This window comes from Malus domestica, chromosome 01 (assembly GCF_042453785.1).
Source record: "Malus domestica chromosome 01, GDT2T_hap1".
In the NCBI taxonomy this organism is placed as follows: domain Eukaryota; kingdom Viridiplantae; phylum Streptophyta; class Magnoliopsida; order Rosales; family Rosaceae; genus Malus; species Malus domestica.
This window is the reverse complement of record NC_091661.1, coordinates 13805602-13827077: the sequence shown is the minus strand read 5'-3', so window position 1 is coordinate 13827077 and position 21476 is coordinate 13805602. Positions and strand designations below refer to the sequence as shown.

Sequence of the window (21476 nt, the reverse complement as noted above, 5' to 3'; positions counted from 1 at the left end):
TATATTGATGAACAGAACCCTTGTCCCCTCAACTTCAAGATGCTCGCATTCCCAACCTTCAGTGAGGATGACTGTAATGTGTCATCTAGAGACCACATCTTCAAGTTTTCCAATTACTGTGTGGCATTTGAAGACAATCCTAACTACAAGTTAAGGTTGTTTGGGAATTCATTGGTAGGCCTAGCATCCCAATGGTATTCTCTATTACCCCCAAATTCCATTGCCAACTGGGGGTAGATGACTATCAACAACTTAGTTGAGGTGAAACAATATAAGAACGAGTCCACAAAAGACTTCATAATGAGGTTTAGGAAGATAAAGATGAGGTGCCAATTCCCTATCAACCATGCCCAACTTATATCCATTGCTCAGAAAGCATTAAGACTGCCCTTGAGAAAGAAGTTTTATGATGTGCAATTTAATGAGCTACAAGAATTGGAAATTGCTGCTACGAAGTATGATATGCTGTTGATTAAAGAACAACAAGTGAACCATTCATCCAATGTGCCTCCCTTCTACAAAAAACAAAGCTGTAATTCACCAGTTGGAGTTTGAAGGTCCTGAGCCTGGAGAAAATGATATCAATGGAGGAGAGGGAATAGAGATTTGTGCAACCGAGATGACCACTCATTTCAAACTATTAATGGTGAAGGGGTTGGTCCAGCCAGTGAGAGATCAAAAAGTAGTGATGAATGATGAAGGATTCGTACCTATGAAGTCTCCCAAGTACCAAGCTTATTCTTTCAAATTGACTAAGGCGGCAAAGATTTATGAAGAATTGGTGCAGGCAAAAGTGATTGTGCCCGACAACACCAAAAAGATGCTTAAGCCTGAATAGTTGAGAGGAAAGAAGTATTGCAAGCTGTATTACACTTTTAATCACTCTATCACCAACTGCGTACAATTCAGGGATTGGATCCATGACTTGATAGTTAAGGGAAAATTGTTGCTGGAGAAACCTCAGGCAAATATGATGATAGATACAGATCCCTTCCTAAAAGGCCCACTAAACATGATTAACCTGAACTGGGTAGAGAAAGGGAAGGCAAATGATACTTAGGAAGCTAAAGGAGAAAGAAAGCAGGTTGCCAGACCTACAAAAAGAGTTAGAGGTTTGCCTGACAGACCACAATCAACTGTGGTTAAGGGAGTAGTGTTGTATAACAAGTGCCGGTATGGTGCGAGCTCGAGGTGCCAGCATCATGAGCAATCATTGATCGAGAATTAATCAAAAGAAAAGAGAAAGAAGAACAGGATACCCATAAAGGTGTTGTGCGAGCAGCAAAAAATGAAACTTCCAAGAATATATTCCAGAGGTTGGGTGGAGACTCTGAACCTAAAGGCTTATCTGAGGTATTTGGAAACTATGAAGTATCTGAAGAAGCTGATGATAAGGAAGCCAAGATGCCAAAGTGGGTAAAAGTGAGGCCACCCCTGCCAAGTTATCATGGCAGTTCAAAGCAATGATGGAGAGAAAAGTCCATGAACTTAATTCCTCCTGTTACTAAGAAGGATTCAGCCCAACTAGGTCTTAAATGGTACATAGTTGGGAAGGATGGCAAGCCTGTTAGAGAAATAGGAACATCTATGATTAGAAGGGTCCAAAGGCAGCATATGGCCCACATGAACTCATTAAAGATCCTCACCATTTAAGAAGCCTCTAGAAATGTCAAGTTTGAAAAAGCTACGCAAGGAGGGCAACTCCAATTGAGGAGTAAGAAGGAGATAGAGAGGGCTAATAGTAAGATGGAGCGACAAGGAGATCAAGTACCTCAGAATCCCCATCCAGGAAAATACAGAGTGTTGAAGAAAGTTCAGGAAAATGTAGTAATGATGCCTACACTAGGTTGAAGGCTAGAATCTGTATGTTTTGGGACCATCTTCCCCGAGAGGGGGATACCCCCACCTCTACTGGAAGATATACCTTGTCAATTGTCAGGAAAATTACTCAGTTTTGACATAACAGTAGAAGAAGAGGTGCCCGAACATGTACAGGCATGGATAGATGAATTTGTAGGTCAAATTGGAAGAAAAAAAAAAGATTTATCTAGACCTAGCAACTTCCACGTAAACATGACTTATGTTCTATCTGCCATGTTTTACGCCGAACCTAATCAACCTGCCACGATAGAGGGTGATTACTTGGCAACAGAACCAATGATGGCATTTATTAAGGTTGAAGAATCTGGGAAATAAGAAACAGGCATGACAGGTTTACCCAAACCAATAAGGAATGAGCTCGAAAGGATATATTTAAACCAAATGGTGTTTAGTAGACCGAGTTTGGTCCTAGCCAACCATCTCAAACTCATATGAGTGATTACTTATCTGGAAGGAGTACCCTTCAAAAGGGTATTGATTGATGGTGGTGTTGCGGTCAATGCTCTTCCATTTAAACAAATGAAAAGATTGGGTAGAAGTGAAGATCTCATTCCCACTGACATGACAGTTTCCAGTTTCTAGTTTCCAGTTTCTCTGGGGCCATTACCAGAACACATGGAATAATGCCTTAAGAGGTTGACTTGGGGTCCAAGCAAATTATGCTAGCTTTCTTTGTGGTGGATAATAGCTCTTCTTATCGAGTTTTGCTTGGTAGGGATTGGATTCACCAAAGTCTATCTATGTCATCCACTTTGCATCAGCAAGTCGCAGTTTACCATGAAGCCAAGCCCGATGAACCATGATTTTAGGATATGGAAGAGGCTGAGTCGCGACCATTTCTCCCCACAGCCAATGTGGCAGAGGCAAGCTTCTATAACCCCAGTATTGGGATTTTACAGTGTCTATGAGCTTATGAGAACGGCCGCCCAACTAAGGTGACGACCCAAAAGCTTCTAGAGCAATGATTGTTTCACTAGGGAGAAATGGGACAAACCTTATATTGTCCCAGCCCGACAACACCAATGATGTCAGAACAAAGAAGGAATGACCAAGTAGTTGCAATTAGGTCCTTAATCAAAAGACTGTTGGTATATGGAAGAGAGAGATAGCTCAGCCAGAGAAGAGGCGGAGTGGGAAAATAAGGCTTCAAGCAGCCAAAACAAAGAAGAAGAATACAAGTTTTTTAGAGAAGATGTGGAAGTAGCCATACACATGGCTTAGTGTATATATGACTTGGATTGGCCAGATGATGTGCCCGAGGGCCTAGAGTCAGTTGAATTTTTGTGCACCGAGCCTGATAAGCCAGTGCCAGAGGTACAAGACCCCTTAGAAACCCTTAATTTGGGAACTGAGGAAAGTCCCCTTAATTTTGAGGAAGAATCGTGGTAATGGTTGTTTATAACCAATGATGGTAAGTGGTTTTACCAATGATTGTGGTTATTATGCTCGTATTTATCAAGCCAATGGTAGATGTGGTTTGATAATCTAGTATTTATTTAGATAATGAGGATTGCGGCTTGATGTTTGATGTTTATTTTGCCAATGTGTATGGCTAGAAATTCTGATATTTATTTTGCCAATAAATGTTGTGGGGAATCTGAGTATATGGGTGAGAGTCACGATGATTTATTCGTTAATTTACTTATTTTGAGCTTGAATAAACTCGTAGACTGAGGATATGATTTTATTCACTATAAATGGTATGGTGGGGGTAGTTCTAATCCTTTTTCGATAATCAAAGGTAGAAATCTCGAAGACGAGATTTATTTTAATGAGGGTCGAATGTAATACCCTGAAATATTGTAAGTATATGAACAAGATATTCATATTTATGAATATGTGGGCAAAATAGGGAAATGAATAAATAAATGGTTCAGAATATTTCAGTGGAGGAATGTGAAATCCCGTTCCTGGATTTGATTATTAAATTAAGTATTTTGTAGTCGTATTCGTGATTACGACGTATTTATAATTACGGCAAATATTTATTCGATAAGTGAAAAGAGGAAAATGCCCTTAGTTGGCTCAATGTAATTATACGAGGATGTATTTATCCTCACATATTTTATCATATTTCTTGATATATTTGGATGGAGGACCATCCTACAAGCGCGTAGGCAAAAACCGTTTGTGAAACGGAGTTATAACGAAAGAGTTATTAACGTTTAAGGTTAGGGACATTTTTGTAATTTAGGCCCTTATCTAGAAGACACCAGATTTATGGAACACTCAGATGGTGCCACATGTGTGGCCAGGATGGTGGGATGAGAAGGGAAATGAGATAAATGGATGGATAGGAAACGAAAAAAAGAGAAAGAGGGGAGGGAAGTCGGCTGAATGAGGGGGAATGGAGAAAAGGAGATGACCAATGGGAAAGGAGAAAAAGAGGGAAAAGGAGAGAGGGAGAAGGGTAGACAATCAGGTCCTCCCCTTGGCCCATTTTTCTTTGGTGATCCAACCCGACGGAAACAAGGGTTTCTGATGCATTTTCCGGTCAAATTCAAGAGAATTGCACCAAGAAACCCCCTGAGAAATACCTCACGACCTTCCTTCTACCAATTCCACCAAAAAATGTAGGAAAATTGGCCTTGAATTTGGGAAAAACCGCATCGGTGGGTGCAAGGGTTATTTGTCGTTGATCCATCGATTCTGAAATGATTTTCTTTGATCACCACCACCTATAGCATCCTTTTGAGCCTAGGAACAAAGCCCAAACAAGTTTGGGGGCGTCAGAGTTGTTTTGGAGTCGAATCAAGAACACCCAGTTTAAGGGTTTTCGGCGGTTTTAGGTGGTTTTCAGGTATTTTTTGGCCGAATTGGACTTCAGCCCAGGTATTAAATTTGTTCCTCTCATTGAACTCTACTTGCTTCTAAAATTTGGTAATGTTTAGAGTTAGTCGAAAAATCGGGTTTCTGTCCGCCGGAAACCGTCACCGGTGGCATCGTGTGGCTAATGGGCCAACATTGCCCTTTTTACACAAAATTCAATATTTAAATCCATAATTAGTATTCATTCAATGTGATTTCATTTTTAAAGTTCAATATTGAATTTTTCCACCACTTGAATATTTTCGAAAATGGACTAGAAATGAAATGTGAACTACGAAAGGCTTGATCCCATTCGAGGGTACGTAGGCAGTCTAATGGGAGTTAGATGCAACCTTAAAATAACCAAGATTAATCTTTTGTTGAAAATTTGTCTAAGAAAATGAATTGGGTGATTAATTTAAAAATTAACCTTATGTGTTGGTAAATGAATTGGGTTATAGATTTTGTGAGTAACTAAGAATTAAATAATAGAATTGTGATTAATGGTAGCAAATAAAAAAGAGTTTAATTTGGGCCTATCATAGTAATTATCTTCCGAAATAGTTTGGAGGGGCATTTAGGTGCATATGTAGTCATGCCATTCAGACTGAAAAATGTTGGTGCAACTTATCAAAGAGCAATGAATGCCATTTTTCATGATTTAATCGGCCATAGTGTGGAGGTGTACATTGATGACATTGTGGTGAAATCCAAAACCAAAGAGCAACACTTGGAAGACCTCAGACAAGCCTTAACCAGAATGCGAACCCATAAATTGAAAATGAATCCCAAGAAATATGCTTTTGGAGTCAGATCGGGCAACTTTTTGGGATTCCTTGTTCATCAAATAGGGGTTGAGGTAGACAAAAATGAAGCTCAAACAATAATAGAGTCACCATCCCCTACCAACAAAGTGTAGTTGCAAAGGCTGTTGGGAAAAATCAACTTCTTAAGGAGATTTATTGCTAACTTGGCGGGCAAGATTCAGCCGTTGACTCATTTTCTAAGGTTGAAGAACCAAGAAGAATTCGAGTGGGGCCCACAACACCAGGAATCCTTTGATAAAGTAAAGGCTTATTTGGCATCTCCACCAGTACCTTAAAGAGGAAAACCTTTAAAGTTTTATTTTTCTACCTCAGAAAAGTCGATTGGAAACTTGTTGGCCCAAAACAACGAATGAGGGAAGGAGCAAGCAGTATACTACCTTAGTAGGATCCTTACTGAGGCGGAGACAAGATATTCCCTAATTAAGAAGCTATGTTTAGCCTTATACTTCACAGCTTGCAAGTTGAGGCATTACATGTTGCCTTATCACATCCATATTATTGCCAAGACTATCAAGTATATGCTGTCAAAGACGATGCTAACTGGAAGAATTGGAAAATGGATTCTAGCATTATTAGAATTCAGTTTTCAATATCCTCAAAAAGCAATAAAGGGGAAAACAATTGCAGACGTCTTGGCCGAGCACTAAGAATCACATAATGAGTTTATCATTGTCCCAAGAACTCTAGAAGTGGCCAGTCTTCTGGATCCCACCAAGCAAAGCCCTCTCAGGCAAAGAGAAATGGATTCAGCATGAGATAAAGAGGATAACCAGCCTCTAGATCACTCTTTGGAAGTTGTATTTTGATGGATCTTGCACTCAACATGCTGTTGGGGCTGGGATTGTCATTATTGATCTCGAGGGTGTTCAATATTGTTATTCATTCCTTCTAGATTACCAAGATACGACCAACAATCAAGCAGAGTATGAGGCACTGATAATTGGCTTAGAAATCTTGATGGAGTTGGGGGCAACTGAAGGTGTTTGGTGATTCAGAATTGGTGATCAATAAGCTAAATGGATACTACACGTGTAGACACATCACCATGGCAAGTTATTACTTGGCAGCTACTCAACTACTGGGTTATTAGGAGATTTCAATCAGTAATATTCCCAAAAAAAATTAATTTCAATTGCCAATGAGATAGCACAATTAGCTTATGGAGCACCAATCTAAGAAAGAAGGTTAAAGATAGATGTGGAAGGACAAAGGAGAAATATCTCTTATATCTTTGAGAGAAGGTTCAGCCTAGATGTAATGACCAAAGAGCTTGAGACAGAAGATTGGAGAACACGCATCATCCAATACCTAAATGATCATTCTTTTCCCATAAGTAAGAAGAATCAACAACAAGCAACTAAGTTTGTCATGTGGGATAAAACTCTACTAAGGAAGACCCTATATGGACTTTTGTTGAAGTGTTAATGCCAAGAAGAATCGATGAGAGTAATGGCTGAAGTACATGAAGGAATCTGTGAAGCATATCAAGTTGGAACCAAAATGAGGTGGTTGCTAAGAAGATATGGTTATTTCTAGCCCGAGATGGAAAATGATTGCAAGGATTATGCTAGAGGGTGTGAAGAATGTCAAAGACATGAACCCCTCAAACATGTGCTGTCAGTACCCTTAAATCCTGTGGTGAAGCCTTGGCTTTTCCAAGGGTGGGCAATGGATTTCATCAGGAAAATTTACCTAACTTCCAGCAAGGGGCACACTTTCTTAATTATGGAAACATACTATTTTACCAAATGGGTAAAGGTTTTAGTTGTGAAGACTATCATTTCAGCTGTTGTTAAGAAGTTCATTGGGACCAAAATCTAACACATATATGGGGTGCCTGAGATAATTGTTACAGACCGCGGGCCATCTTTTATCTTGAAAGAAGTAGAGGAATTTGCAAACAAGTTCAAGATAAAGATGATCCAATCTAGTCCTTATTACCCCCAATCAAATGGTCAAGCAAAGGTCACCAACAAGATCTTGGTAAATATTATTAAGAGAATGGTGGCAGATAGTCTAAAGAAATGGCATGAAAAGTTAAGATACACTCTTTGAGCTTATAAAACCTCGACGCAGGTAGGAACTGGAACTACTCTTTATGCTTTAACCTTCAGGCAGGATGTTATACTTCCTATGGAAATCAATGTTAGTTCTATTAGACTCCAAAGCTAGTTTGGTCTACATAGTGAGGAATACCTTCAAGCTATGTGTCAATGAGTTGAAGATTTAGATGTAGCCCGAATTGAAGCCTTGAACAAAATCCAAGAAGGGAAGAGAGCTATTGCCCAAGCCTATAACAAGAAAGTGAAGTTGAAAACATTCAAGGAAGAAGAGTTAGTATGGAAGGCAATTCTGCCCTTGGGAGCTCAACTTAGAGGTTTTGGGAAGTGGAGTCCCACTTGGGAATGACCTTTCAGTATCAACAAAGTGTTTGAAAAAGGGGGTTACTACTTGGCAAATTTGGAAGGAACCTTGCAAAGGCATCCAATCAATGCTAAGTTTTTTAAGAAATATCACCCAACCTTGTAGGATATTAGAGATTGTTATATTGAAGAAGTCTAAGCATTTTAAGAAAGTCAAAGTTAGTTCCTAGATTTACCACAGTTAAAGCTTCAAAGAACAAAAAGGATAATTTGATAGGAAGAAGGAAGTCATTTCATTTCAACAAGAGAAGGAAGATTACGAAAACTTTAGCTCAACAATTTTACATCTTTGGCCAAGGCAAATATTCTAGAGTAATATGTTTGCATAATAGTGAAAATCCTACCAGGTTATTCTAGATACATGTGGTTTTTGGCTAGTTGGGCTTCAGAGTCTTCAACCTCTTGGTTCACCTTCTTCACTTCTTCTATTTTCTTGTAAAGTTGACTTGCCAGGGTCATCTTTTTAGCCTTTAAAGTGGAAAGCTGCTCCTCCAACCTTTGAATCTCAAACTTTACCACCACGATCCTATCTTCCGTGGCTGATCCCTCATCTACCAGCTGTTGAAGTGTGGCCGAAGTCCGAGTGTGTTTTTCTTTATAACACTATACTCTGTTGGATACTCGCTTCGTCTGCTGATGTTGATCCCTCAGAGCCCACAGATTCTCAAAGAAATTGAGAAAAGACTCGTATTGAGCCTTTGACATTAACTAAGCCTTGTAGAGCTCAGTCAAAGCCTTCTCAGCATCATGGAGAGCCATGAGGCTGAAGAAAGCTGTGAAATCTCTCATCATCCATTCCCTAAAGACTTGGCGCATATCTTGAAGAAGTTGAGGCTCAGAATGATGCCCTAGAGATCTTAGCCTTGTCCTAATTTAACTGAACTCTCTGACAAGCTCGGGTAAATAAGCTGTTGCAGGGATAGATGCAAAATGTGGCAGGGGCATCACTCCAGCTCCTCTAGACGCAGAAACAGTAGAAGCATCTTAAGTTGGAAGAGGGGGAAGAGACCCAGAAATAGGAGTGGAAGTGCTAGCAGCAGTCTTCTTCTTCTTCTTAGGCCAAGGAATAGGGATCCTTGTAACCCTAGAAGCCAAAAGAAGCCCAGGAATAGCTATTTTACGCACTAAAGGTGAAGGAGATTGGCCCAAGCCCGAGCCCTCACCAAAACCCTGTTGCAATCCAAGGAAAAGTGGATTAGGAAGATATTCTACAAACAAAATTAAAATAAGGAAAAAGAAAAAAAGTAGAGTTTGTATACTTGGGTTGAGCTTGGAGCTTTGGAAGAAGGAGGGAAAGTTGCTGTTACCTTTAAAGGTTGAGGAAGATCAACCTCGTTTGCTGAAGGAAGAGAATTGTTACCTGAGCCCACACCAAAAACCTGAAACACCAAGAAAAAACACAAGTGTTAACAAGCTAACTTGTGCAGTGAAGAAAATAGAAGTAGAAATACTTGTATACTTGAGCGAGACCCTGAACAGAAGAAAGAGGCACATTTGTGGTGGTAGTGGCCTTAGGAGAAACCGGAGGGTTGGCCTGAGAAGCAATTTGGGGAGCCCTCGGGCGAGTCACTTCTGATACCACTAGGATCTCAGGGATTATTGGCTCCTCAAAAGTGGTTGATGGTGGTTGATAGGTCTCATGCACTAGATATGACTAAAAAAAAAAGAAAAATAAAGTATGAATATCAGATGAAAAGAACTTCAAAAAGGAATTCAGGAAAATTTGATGGGAAGGATACTTACTGAAGTGATATCGTCTTCCACGTAGTGTAGCATCTCCCTAGTTCTTGGACCGAACTGAGAAGTTGGAGTCACCACAAGCGCTGGAGGAAGAGTTGAATGAGTGGAAGCAAATCTCTACCCGACTAAAGATGCAAATTCTCCAACCTTGGCCTATGAAGGAAGGGAAATTGGTCATTAACTTCAAAATTTGTAAAGTCACAAACCTTATCCAAGAAAGAAAATAAGTATAACTTTGAAGGTTTAGCCCGAGAAAGGGAAGCATGCACCACTCAAGCCGGAGGAGAAGAAGCTTCAGGCTGAAAAATCCATTCTTCCCTAGTGTCTTGTTTCAAGAAATCAAGCAAAGGATTAATACAATAGTTAAAGAAGGAAAAAATTCAAAGAGGTGACTTAGTGCTCAAAAGAATAGAGGTCATACCTTCAGCTCCTCAAGGATATTGTCAAGAAGCCCCTTGTCCCTTTGGTGCATTTTTTCCACCCAATGGTTCCTCTTTTATAGCAATAGTAGGTCTTTCGGTTGCTTAAGGCCCTAGTTAAAAGAAAGAATGAGGTATTAGCTCATGCCCTTAAGGAAACTGAAACAACAACTAAGAAAAGAATATTACTCACTAGAAGACTTCTGTTTTTTCCTACCCGCTTCAACTGAAGGGGCAAGGAAGGATTTGGAGGGTTTGGAAGCTTTGGAGGTTTGAGCTCTAGTCCTCTTCCTTATTAGAGTTGCCTACGGAACAGGCAAGGCAAGTCGAGGCTCGGGCTGTTCTTCAGGCTTGGACTCTAAAGTTTCCACCACAACTGCCCTTGCCCCCCCCAAGGTGCCTAAGTCTCCACTTCAGGCCCGGCTTCATCCTCAAAGTCCCCAAATAGCTCAGAGATATCCCCAACCTCTCCCGCAACGTGACTAGACCCAGTTTCCTGTCTGGCAGCCTCGATCGCAGCTTTCTGAATGACTAAGGCATCTGCAACTTCTTCATCCAGCCCGACATCCACTTTTCCAGTGTTACCTTGGGTTGCAAGTTCAAAATAACCAAGAGAAAGGTTAGTGGATGACAGATTATAAAAGCGTCATAAAGTACAAGTTAAGGCAATAGAGGATACCTATTAGAAGAAGCTTGTTCTTTTGGTGGATCATCTCCTTCCAATTCTTAAGCTTATTTGGCTTAGGATAAGATTTGATAGAGAATTGCTCGAAGAGACAATCATGGGACTTTTTGACATCCCCTCCATATTTCCTCGACCACTTGGCCTCCCACCAAGTAGAGAAGAAAGAAGTGCACTCAAAATTGAGGGCCACAGTCTTGCGGGCAATCTTAATCATCGTCTTTAAGCTACACCGAGCTACCCAAAATGTGACCTCCTGAGGAGAACGGAGGCAGTAGAAGGTTCCGCAGTGCATATAGTCGAAAAATAGACTGGAATGGCTTGTCTAAACCCCTAACTGCCTAGCACTAAAGTTGGGGTGTAAACTTCCAGCCCACGCTCATATCATGTGCGGTCACTTTGCATTCCCTAAGCCAAGTCTCATTGTTGGATGTAGCTCACGAACTTTTCCTTACAAAACGGGCTAGTGTCTTCCCCGAATGCGTTCTGAAAGATTTAGTCTGAGAACCATAGGTATATTTGCATAACTGAAGCACCCAACTCCAAGTCTGCCCAAATCCTGCAAACTCGGAAGAAATAGAGACAGGATAATGTTGAATGATTAGTTGGGGATGCCTCGACCAGAATGCAGGTTGGAGCCATTCCTTCGGGAAACTTCAAGTTTGGGGCCCGAAGGTCGGGGAAATACCATTGTAGCCACAATTGGACCATCCAGGTTGGCCCATTAAGGTTAGTCTCAAATGGCTCACCCTTAGTCATCTAGTATAAGAAATGGTAGAAGTGGGCAAGGACGAAGGGGCCTATGGCCACATCATCGAAGGATTGCAGTGCCTCTACTAAAGGAATCCATTCTAACTTCACTCATTTGTATTTATTAGGGAAGACATGCTTGTTCAGCCAGTATAAAAGAAAGTACATGTACTCTTGGTCCTTATTTGTGGTGGCAGAATGTGGGCTAAAGGTGCTCTTGGCAAACAAGATGAAGCCTACAAATGAAGTCCCATAGCTCTTGAACGTTGAAAAGGTGTACTCCAACCGAATCATGGAGTCAGAGTCTCATGAACCTTAAGCAGTCAAGCGAGAAGAGAAAGACTAGTCGTGGGTCACATCCACGCACTGGCCTGAGGGCCTTAGCCCGAAGACTTGGGCCATGTCAAGGACTGTCGGAGACATGGGACCCATTCGAAAATTGAATGTGTTGGTCCCCATGTTCCAAAATAGAAGAGCTGTGGTTAGAAGCTCAGGCTTGGTAACCACCATGACCTTGGAAAGCAAAATGAGCTCATAGATGTTGTTGTTCATCCATTTTTTTTTTGTAAATAGGCTCAAGCTCATTTACCCATTGTGCCTAGGCCTCGTCCTTCATCAAAGGAAAGCCTATTTGATGAGTAGACCATTTGAAGGAGGAAATGTCAGCTTCGGCGGAATATGAGTTGGGGGTGAATCAATTTGCTTTGGGCATGTTGTTCGCCACAGCAATTGGGGCCCTAAAAGTCTAGGCAGGCCCCAGGGAGTGTACTCCTCCCTCTTCGAAAAAAATTGAAATGTTAAGGCCAGCCCGAGGGCGATGAAGACCGTTGAGAAGGCGGCGCATGTTTACAATCAAACTCGTATGCAAGACGAGTAGTTTTTGGTGCCATTGGATGATTTTTGAAAAGATGGAAGAAAATTGAGGGCATAAAGCAAGAAAGAGGTTGAAGGCAAGTGAGTTATAGGAAATCTAGAAATTCTGGAAATTCGAAGGATTAGAATTGCTAAGGTATTTGGCTGAAGAATTTAAGTGAAGATTATATAAGGAACATTTAATTAACGTTGTAGATCGTGGGTTAGTGCAAAGGTTTAGTTAAAAACGGTTGTTTAAAATGGTGCAAGTCCTAAGTAAAAGCATGCAGTTCGTTTTAATCATCATTAAGGCCTCGGTTTGCAAACTTAACAATGATTAAAAGGGGCATTGTTTGGGTTAATATTTGAATATTGGGTTTGAATGAAGGAAGGCCCAAGGATGCCAAATTAAATAAGGACTTGCCCGAAGCCCAGCATCAAGCCCAGAGACAAACTAAAGCTTTCTCAACCAAGGCATAGGACATGTGCCTATGACTAAAGTGACAACTGACAGAGACCAGCTCACTACCAGTCAAAAAGCATTTTCTAATGGCATAAAGGTGTAAATACATGATAACTCACTGGCCCTGAGAGCCCTCGGTCAAGAACAAAGCTCTAATAATCGGGCCAAATCACCTATGAAAGGAATAAGAGACAACAGAGACAAGGACACTCAAACAACCAATAAAACAACATATAAACTCTGCTCTCAAGCCAGATTTGCATCCAGAAAAGCTAAAACCACCATAGATTCAGTCTTTTTAGTCATAGTCTCCTTAGAAAAGCTATCTTGTGTCTAGTTTAAAAGCTATGCTACCTTCCCTAGTGTTGTAGTATCGATTCCCTCGTGTAAAACATGTTTACCAGCCATCCGTTTTAGCATACAACCCTTGTAAACTCAAAGAGAAGTGGCTGCAAGATGTTCAACCTTACCCGACAAGGAGAAATCTTGCCCAAGTCTCTTTGTTTATCCTTTAATTTAGCAGATCTATCTTTTAAATGTACTTTTCAGCATGTATTCAGGTTATCACTAGTTATTTCCTACTTAAGAGTCTCATTTGCACCCAGATCTGGTTAACTTAATAAACCTATTTTCATTAAAAATAATCTGAAATGGAGGAAATGGTTTAAAGGGCTTTGGACTCCCTTCATTTAAACATACAAGATCATAAACTAAAAGTCCTTATTTATAAGGCAAGAAAAAGAACTTAATGCAGACTTAACCCATCTGTGACAGTCCTTTAATAACAAGAAGTTTGAGTAACTTGGGGCGCAAGTAACCACTTAAAACATATCTATTTCAACATCTGTTATACTGAGATAATATTGGCACGCCTAGCACTTTGTTAGTTTTGATTGTGAGCCTCAAGGCCTACACCTAAGGCCCCACAAAGGTGCCTTTCAATCTAACTTCAAACTCATCTTGCAGCATACCAAGCAGCAAGAGATCACCTGACAACCAACATCACCAAAAGTGCCATTCACCTATGGGGAGTTGTGCAAGGGGCCATCCACCTTTGCCTCGAACACTTAGTAGTTCTGATCATAAGTGGGAAGTTCTGTGATTTCACTACAAAATGTGTTGAGGAGGAGTTAAGTTAATTCCTTATAAAATTGTATGCAGTTTTGTAATTTGGTCAAGAAATGATTTGTGAAGGAATTCCTTCACAATTTTATCGAGCCAACTATTATTCTTACAATGTGACTTAGTATTATAGTTTAGTGGTATTCATTTTAACTAGTAAGTGAGAAGTTTTATGGTCGATTCTTATGTAAGACGTATTCAAACATGGTTGGTCCATTCAATGACTTAGTGTGACACCCGCGTTGTGTTTTTCTGTTAGTGTGAATAACGGGAATGGTATTGTTCACACTAAGATTTTTTTTTTTAATACAATGGTACAATCATTCATTCTCTTAGGGTGAATAATATCATTGTATTAACAAAAATCGTACAATATTTCTCCCCTCCTAACATAGCATCATTTCACTATTCAAACTTTATATTTGAAACTGTTCATTATTTTTATCATCTAAAGATCATTTCTAGAAAAAATTACTTGATTTGATGAACGTTTAGTCATTCATATTGAATAAAAGAAATTAGAGAATCATTGTGAAGATATTATTTATTGCTTTAATAGTCAATTTGTTCAAAATGACTAACTGAAAACTATGAACATCTTAATAGTTAGTAACAAAAATCTTCAACATTTTTCAGTTGCTTTCTAGTGAACATAATTACGTTCAGTAGCTAGCACCACTATCTTTTAATTCGTCACGATTTCTAGTGATGGTGGTTTTATTTCATACTTGAATTTAAAAGCATGTGGGAATGTTATTTAATATTACAGTCTAATGAAATTTCTTTTCATTTGTATGTAAGAGTTTTAAATTCGATTTTTGTGAATGATGAGTTCGATATCAAATTATTTTAGTTAACTCATTGTGCGGCATATTCCAAATTTCTCACCTATTAATGTAAATATATCATTATACTATTATTTTCGACAATAAAAAATTATAACGTTTGACGGATAATTTTGTACTCTCAACATTCTACTCACGTAAGTACAATAAATATAGTAAGGTTTACGTTGAATTTTCAACACCAAAATTGGAGAGGTCAAGACCATGAGGGGGCATCCCACCACAATCCAAACACATTCTCTCCTCCACCCAATGAAAAGGGAGTTAATTAAAGGAGCTTTGTGCAGCGTCAAAGACAGACTAAAGGCTACTTGGCCACTACCAACAACGAATCAATTTTTCCCTCAATTGCAAGTTGCACATCTCAAAGGACAAATACTAAAATAAACACTCAGACTCTCATCATTGTCACTGCAATCCACCACCACAGAAAAATGCGGCAGTAGGCTCGAAGTACCAACCACACAAATTGACCCTTCAAACGAGCTCTTTCGAAATTTTAATTCTGAGTGTTTCTGACCACTAAAAGCGTTTCTAACTATATTTGACAAAATAAATGCTTCTCATTTATAAAGGTGATTTTGGAAGAAGCACTTATCAAATGCTTCTTCCAAAGGCACTTTCAATGTGTTGTGAGCATAAGTGTTTTCTAAAGAAAATAGTCCCACTCGCAATTGTTTGTTTGAAAATGCTTTTGAAAGAAGCACTAACTTTTTTTTTGGCCAACGCAAGAGGCACTCTTACTCATGAACTGTTAAAAGTGTTCTGTGAAAAAGTTCTTTTAAAACGCAGAAACATTTTCTTATTTTCTGTCAAGCTCTACCAAAAATATATTTGACCATCTGAAAACACTTTTAACTATCTTAAAAGCACTTGCAAACATGTTAGTGTTTACTGCAAAATTCAGTACAGCATTGGCCCTTAATTAACTACGGCAGGAAAATGTTTAGTTACAATAGTAGCGAGCTTAGAGACCACAAACATGATTATATTTACAAAATCAGTATTTACAAACCCAAAAATAGCATTCTCCATTCTCCAAGGATATTTGATATTTCACATTCGGCGCTGCATATGCTGGAAAGCAACAAGTGTTTGTCTTCCCAGCTATCTTTAAAATTAAAGGCGTGTCGAAATCATTCTCGTAAGTCTGATGGATGTTAATCTTTCTGCGTTTCTCGGCAGGATTTTGCTGATGCAGGGAGGCCTAATCGCATTATTTTCTACTTATATCCAATTATGTAACAGACTTGATTCTTCGAAAAAAGGATCACACGGCAAACAACTCGTCAAAATAGGGCCAGTCTTGAGATACATATAAGCTAGTTTAGGCGTCGAAGTTCTGAAGAGAAGAAAGCCACTGTTCCATATAGTTCTTGCAATCTGCATATGCAACCAAAATGCTGATTGACACGGATGACATACTAAGAGCATAAAAACTTAGCAGAACCCTTGCAATATTACAAAATCAGTTAAGTCTGAGAAGATCAGGAAACGAACAAGCAATTTCATTCCTCGTGCAAACGAGGAGCCAACTGACATAATAAGTTCAGAAATGTTCGGCACAATTGCCCCACGCACCCCCCAAAGAAGAAAACAAAAATAGCAATAAATCATCTCAAGACTTATGCTCACAAAAGGGTAACTGTGATTTTGTTATCATGCACAATTTGCAGTTCACTTGGAAATATTCTCATGTGCTTTCACAGCATTCGGAAAGATAAGGTCAAAAACCAAGTGTTTCTTCAAGTTTTGCAAAGGTCATGCAGTCAATCTGCCAATCAGACCAGGTTGTAAAGATGAGAGTTATCCAAGTGGCTGATCAATCAACTTGAAGCTCCAAGAAAATGAGTCCTGCAAGTTACAACCTTTTCGACTAGTCTCCAAAAAACTGGAACATGAGGTCCCAAAAACCATAATATTTTGCACAGAGCAGTGCATTTCAACTTCCCCCCATATTACAAGCGATATTTCTACTTTAATCTAAGCTTATCTAAGGGGAGGGGAAGGTTGGAACACGGAATGCAGTGGGATGAAGAGGAGGATCCTATCCACCAGATTTCCCAACATAAAAGGTCACAGATTGATGTCTTCATAAATGACAATAATTGACTCGAAATCCCCAAAATAGAACCAACAAATTGTTTGGTATGAAATGAACAACCCAACCTTATCTATTCCTAGAGCAAGTAATCACCCAAAACAAGATTTTGTTTTACCTAAGAAGCATCCAAATATCAATTAACTTAAATTCCCCAACAGTTCGCATTTAAATTAGATTATCTCTCGAATAAAAAATTACTCAACAGTTTCAATAGATTGCTGTTTGCAGTCATACTCAATCAAAAGCAGAAAAGATACAAGAAGAATATTTCTTACCAGATGAGAATTCATCAGGGAGGTTCTTGATGGCACTCAAGAGCTCCTTGTTAGAATCATCCACCACCTCCTTGCAGCCAGGGGTATAGCAAGGGACCAGCACTGCAAAGCTATTATCCGATTCGTCATCGTCACTCTGGAAGCCAGAGCCATGAGGCTCCAACCACCCAATAGACCAGTCCGAATCGTCGGATTCGGACCCTGACAAAAACCCACCACCATCTGATGGCACAATAACAATATCATACTCCCTATCAACCCTCCTCTCTTCCCTACTCTGCCATTTCCTCTTAACCTTCCTCGGAGACGAGGCCATTTTTGGGCCCTTAACCGAAGAGAATTGAACCGCCCCCGGTTCCCTCAGACCACCAAAACCACACTCAAAAGAAGAATTCATTGAGGAGCCACTGTTAGCAGGCTCCTTCTCCTTCCCACCCCACCAACACCATGACAGACGTGTGAAAGAGACTGCCATTTTTCGGAACCCCAATTTAGTGGAAAGGTAAAAGATGATGGCAAAGAATTGAGGGAAAAAGGAGTAGAAAGGCCAGAGAGACTCAAAATTTGAGACCAAAAGAATGGGAAGCCCAAATGGTTCCTCCCTGTTGCAGCGGCAACCAACTGTCAATCACTAACAAAAGTAAATCATATCCTAACTCAAAATCCACTACCCAAAGCAATAATTAAGACAACATTTAAAAAGGTAAGGATCAATTAACCAAATCTAAAGATAGCTAAAAGCCATCGATCTTGTTTTCCTCATAGACCAAAGGGGTCAAATCAAACACGATAGAAACTTTAGTCCAATGAATTAGTAAAATCAAATTTCAATAATCAAGCTTAAAACTTTCCATTAATAGAAAAGTCTCAAGAATCAAACTCAAAGAAGACCAACTTGAACTTAATCAAACTCCAAACACACAATGACCCAATTCAAAAAATTCAAAAATTACTTCAATTTCCTCTTTTTTTTAGTTCCAAATATACCCAGAAAATTTCACTGTAAAAACATCGGAAAATCACAAACCCTGAAAAAACAATCCCCAAATTTTAAGTCCGCAAACTGACAATATCTTACTTATAGAACAAAACCCACCCCAAAAACTTGAAAAGGAAGACTTGGGTCACGACCACGAGTACAAAGTCTGAATTTTTCGAGATTCCAAAGGGGTGAAATCGGTACTTTATTGCCCAGAAAAAAAAACAAAACAAAACTATGGCGGCAGACGGAGGTCGAGTAACCGCGAAGCAAAAATTCAGAAAGAGAAGAGGAATTAATTGGGTTTTCGCAGCCTCGTCATCGCCACCGTCGTCTTCTTCTTCTTTCTTCTTCTTCCTCTCCCTCTCCCTGTGTTTTCTGAGAAACCAACTGCTAGTTAACGTATGCTTCCGAATTTATAAAAAAAATCCTCTCCAATTTATTTATTTATTTATTTTTCATTTTTATTTTGGACTCTACCGTGGCACATTCGACGGTCGCGATCTAGCCTTTCTGTTCAGATAGTGCGGCGGAGTATGAATCTTATTGTGCTCCTCCGATCGTTTGGCATCATTTCCGAGTCGTGTAATTAATTAATGGGCTAATTTAAAATTGGGGTGATTAGTGGGGTGGATTCCAAATTTCCTGACGTGGTGGATCCAAAACCCAATCACTGCGTGTGTTTGCGGTGCAAGTTACTGACACGTGTAACCTATGTCAACCTATGGGTTAAGGCTTCGGAGAAAAGATTAAGAAATGAGCATGAAATTATATGCAGTTTGACTCTTTGCATTGAATTATTGAAATTATAACCGACATCTGATTGCCATTTCGTACTACGATTTAGTGGTTTTTTTTTTATTTATAAGTAAGAGATTTTATATTCGAATCTCGCTAAAACCAAATTTGAACCATATAATTGTTAACCCCATTATGAGGTGAAGTCCATCACATCTTTCTTAGTGTAAATAATATCGTTTGTTAAAAAAAATAAACTCATCTCAGATTCCTCATGGCTCAATGAATAATACTGTTATTTCATTTTTTTGAATACATCATATTTTTTTACATTAGGGGAAATAGGAGTTTGGCTAAGCCATATAATGGAAAATCTAATTTAGTATTAAATTTGTCATCTACAATATTCAAATTTAAGATCTCTCACTTCTAAGCGAAAGAGGAATACCACCAAATCATATTACTGAGTGAAAATACTGTTATTTCATTGGAAAAAGAAACAGAAACAATAAGAGTGCTGAAAATGAGATACATTCTTAGTGGCATCACATGTTTAATAAATGTATATTATAAAAAATGAACCGCAAGTTGAATAAACTCTTGTCTTGTGCTCTCGTTTAATGGTTGCAATTTGCATGGGCAATGTCGTGATCAAAGACTCATATGCACAGCCTAATAGATACAAAAAGGATCAACAGTCCCCTCCATTTGGCACGTTACATGAGCATGAAATGATGAAAAGGCTACCACCAAAAGGTAACCAAAAAAGAGAAAGACGGTATTATATTATAAGTCATTTTGTAAATATTATTTATGTAAAAAAAAAAAATTAAGATCATTTAGTTAATTAATTGTAGCAAATAAATAAACAGCTCATATTATAAATGTTTTTACTAATTTCAATCATCTATTCTTATACAACTCGATGACTACATGATCTCATTTTATATTCATTTTTTAAAATGATGATATTTACACAATCTATAACATGAAAAGTTCTGTGAGCCAGCTAGGAAATTACTAAAGGTTACTCATTCTTATCATCTATTCTTATATAGCTTGATGACTACATGATCTCATTTTATATTCATTTTTTAAAATAATGATATGTACACGATCTATAACATGAAAAGTTCCGTTAGCTAGCCACGAAATATTTAAAGGATGAATTCCTAACAATTTTTTTTGTGAAGCCAAGTATTGGTGTGTGCAAGCAAAGCTTTCAAGGTTTGAGCTTTGGATATAATAGTGTAATTACAAAGAGGCAGTAGAATGTGGTGTATCTAGTGTTTTTGAGCATGTGGTTGTGGTGACAAGGATCTTATCATAACTTGTGTTGTGTGGCACAAAAATGGCAAATGGATGACTTGCTAGTTGCTACCGTCCTACAAATTGAAATCGTCAAAATGGACCCTCTTTCAACGCCAAAAGTGCACATGAATGAAATGTACCATTCATATGGATGACACCACCTACTATTGACAGTTATCGAACAACCAATTGATAGGGAAATTCTTTGGGTTAACTTAACCCTGGGTTTCTCAAAGGCGATTAAGGCTATGTCTCTATGTTTTCGTGAGTTTTCATGTCGCTGACAATGTCGTGAGGCCAATGTGGTAGCTCATGTTATCGGTTAATTTTCTTTAAACAATGGTTGTTGTAGAGCATTATGAAATCTTGTTAGTTGTTGTTTTTTTTTTTTGTTTGTTAGCTAAAACGTAATTTACAATGCCAAACGAAAAATAATATAGATGCAGTTTAGAAATAAAAAAGACAGTTTTTTTTTTTCAAAACAAAAGGTATCAATTTGACTCAATTTTGTACAACCATTTCGTTTTTTATTTTCATTTGAGAAAAAAACTCCACTCCTTCCGAAATTGTAACTTCTCCTTCAAATTCGGAGTGCATTCTTCTTTATTTTCATCAACATTTCATTTGTTTCCTCCACTCGCACAACCCATTTTAGGAAGAAACCTTATGGTAAAACTCTCTCAAATTTACCATATGGTAAAACTCCAAGGTGAAAAGAAAAAAAGCCACAAAGGATTTTCAAGGTAAGATGAAGGGGAATCACTTCTTTGGGTCAAATGAAGGCTACATGATATGGAGAAAGCATTAAAGAGAGTTTCGCGGATATTGTGATAAAATGGGGTGAAAGTGATACCGTCGATTTATGTTTCAATCTTGGCCAATGGTTTTAACCAAAGGCCAAGATCTCTAAGTTTGGACATGTTGAACTCATAATTCCGAGCTCAACCAAAGTTTGACCTGGTACGCAATTTGTTAATTCAGGCTTAACAAAATCTTTGCGACTCATTCATATGGATTTTAGATTTCTATTTTCATTCAAGCAAACATCTGGTTGAACCCTTCTAAATTATTCCTTTACCAAATGTCAAAAGTTCATTAGAGATTCCTGAGGCCTAATCAAATCTTGGTTAAAGCTAGGATTTGTGTTGTAGGTTTCATCCATTATCGACCCCTTTTTGTTTCTGTAGATGTTGCAAACCCTAAACGAATTTCTTAGGAATTGGGATTGAAAAGCCCAACACAAATCCAATCCCAAAT

General features: G+C 38.8%; 1 protein-coding gene across 1 annotated transcript; it reads right to left on the bottom strand.

The window, feature by feature from the left end:
* Window positions 1-15702: 15702 nt before the first annotated feature.
* On the bottom strand, window positions 15703-18739 carry LOC103422922 (uncharacterized). The gene is made up of 2 exons (XM_008360984.4): window positions 17192-18739; window positions 15703-16195 (listed from the first exon to the last, which is right to left on the bottom strand). The coding sequence occupies exons 1-2, from the start codon at window positions 17664-17666 to the stop codon at window positions 16140-16142; spliced, it is 531 nt and encodes a 176-aa protein (XP_008359206.1). The 5' UTR covers window positions 17667-18739; the 3' UTR covers window positions 15703-16139.
* Between the last annotated feature and the right edge of the window lie 2737 nt (window positions 18740-21476).

What these genes read in the sequence shown, in the direction of transcription:
- LOC103422922 (XM_008360984.4), bottom strand. Translation starts at nt 17,666, where the DNA reads ATGGCAGTCTCTTTCACACGTCTGTCATGGTGTTGGTGGGGTGGGAAG. An exon ending in CCCTGATGAATTCTCATCTG is followed by an intron (nt 16,196 to 17,191) that starts GTAAGAAATATT and finishes TTGCATATGCAG; the next exon opens with ATTGCAAGAACTATATGGAA.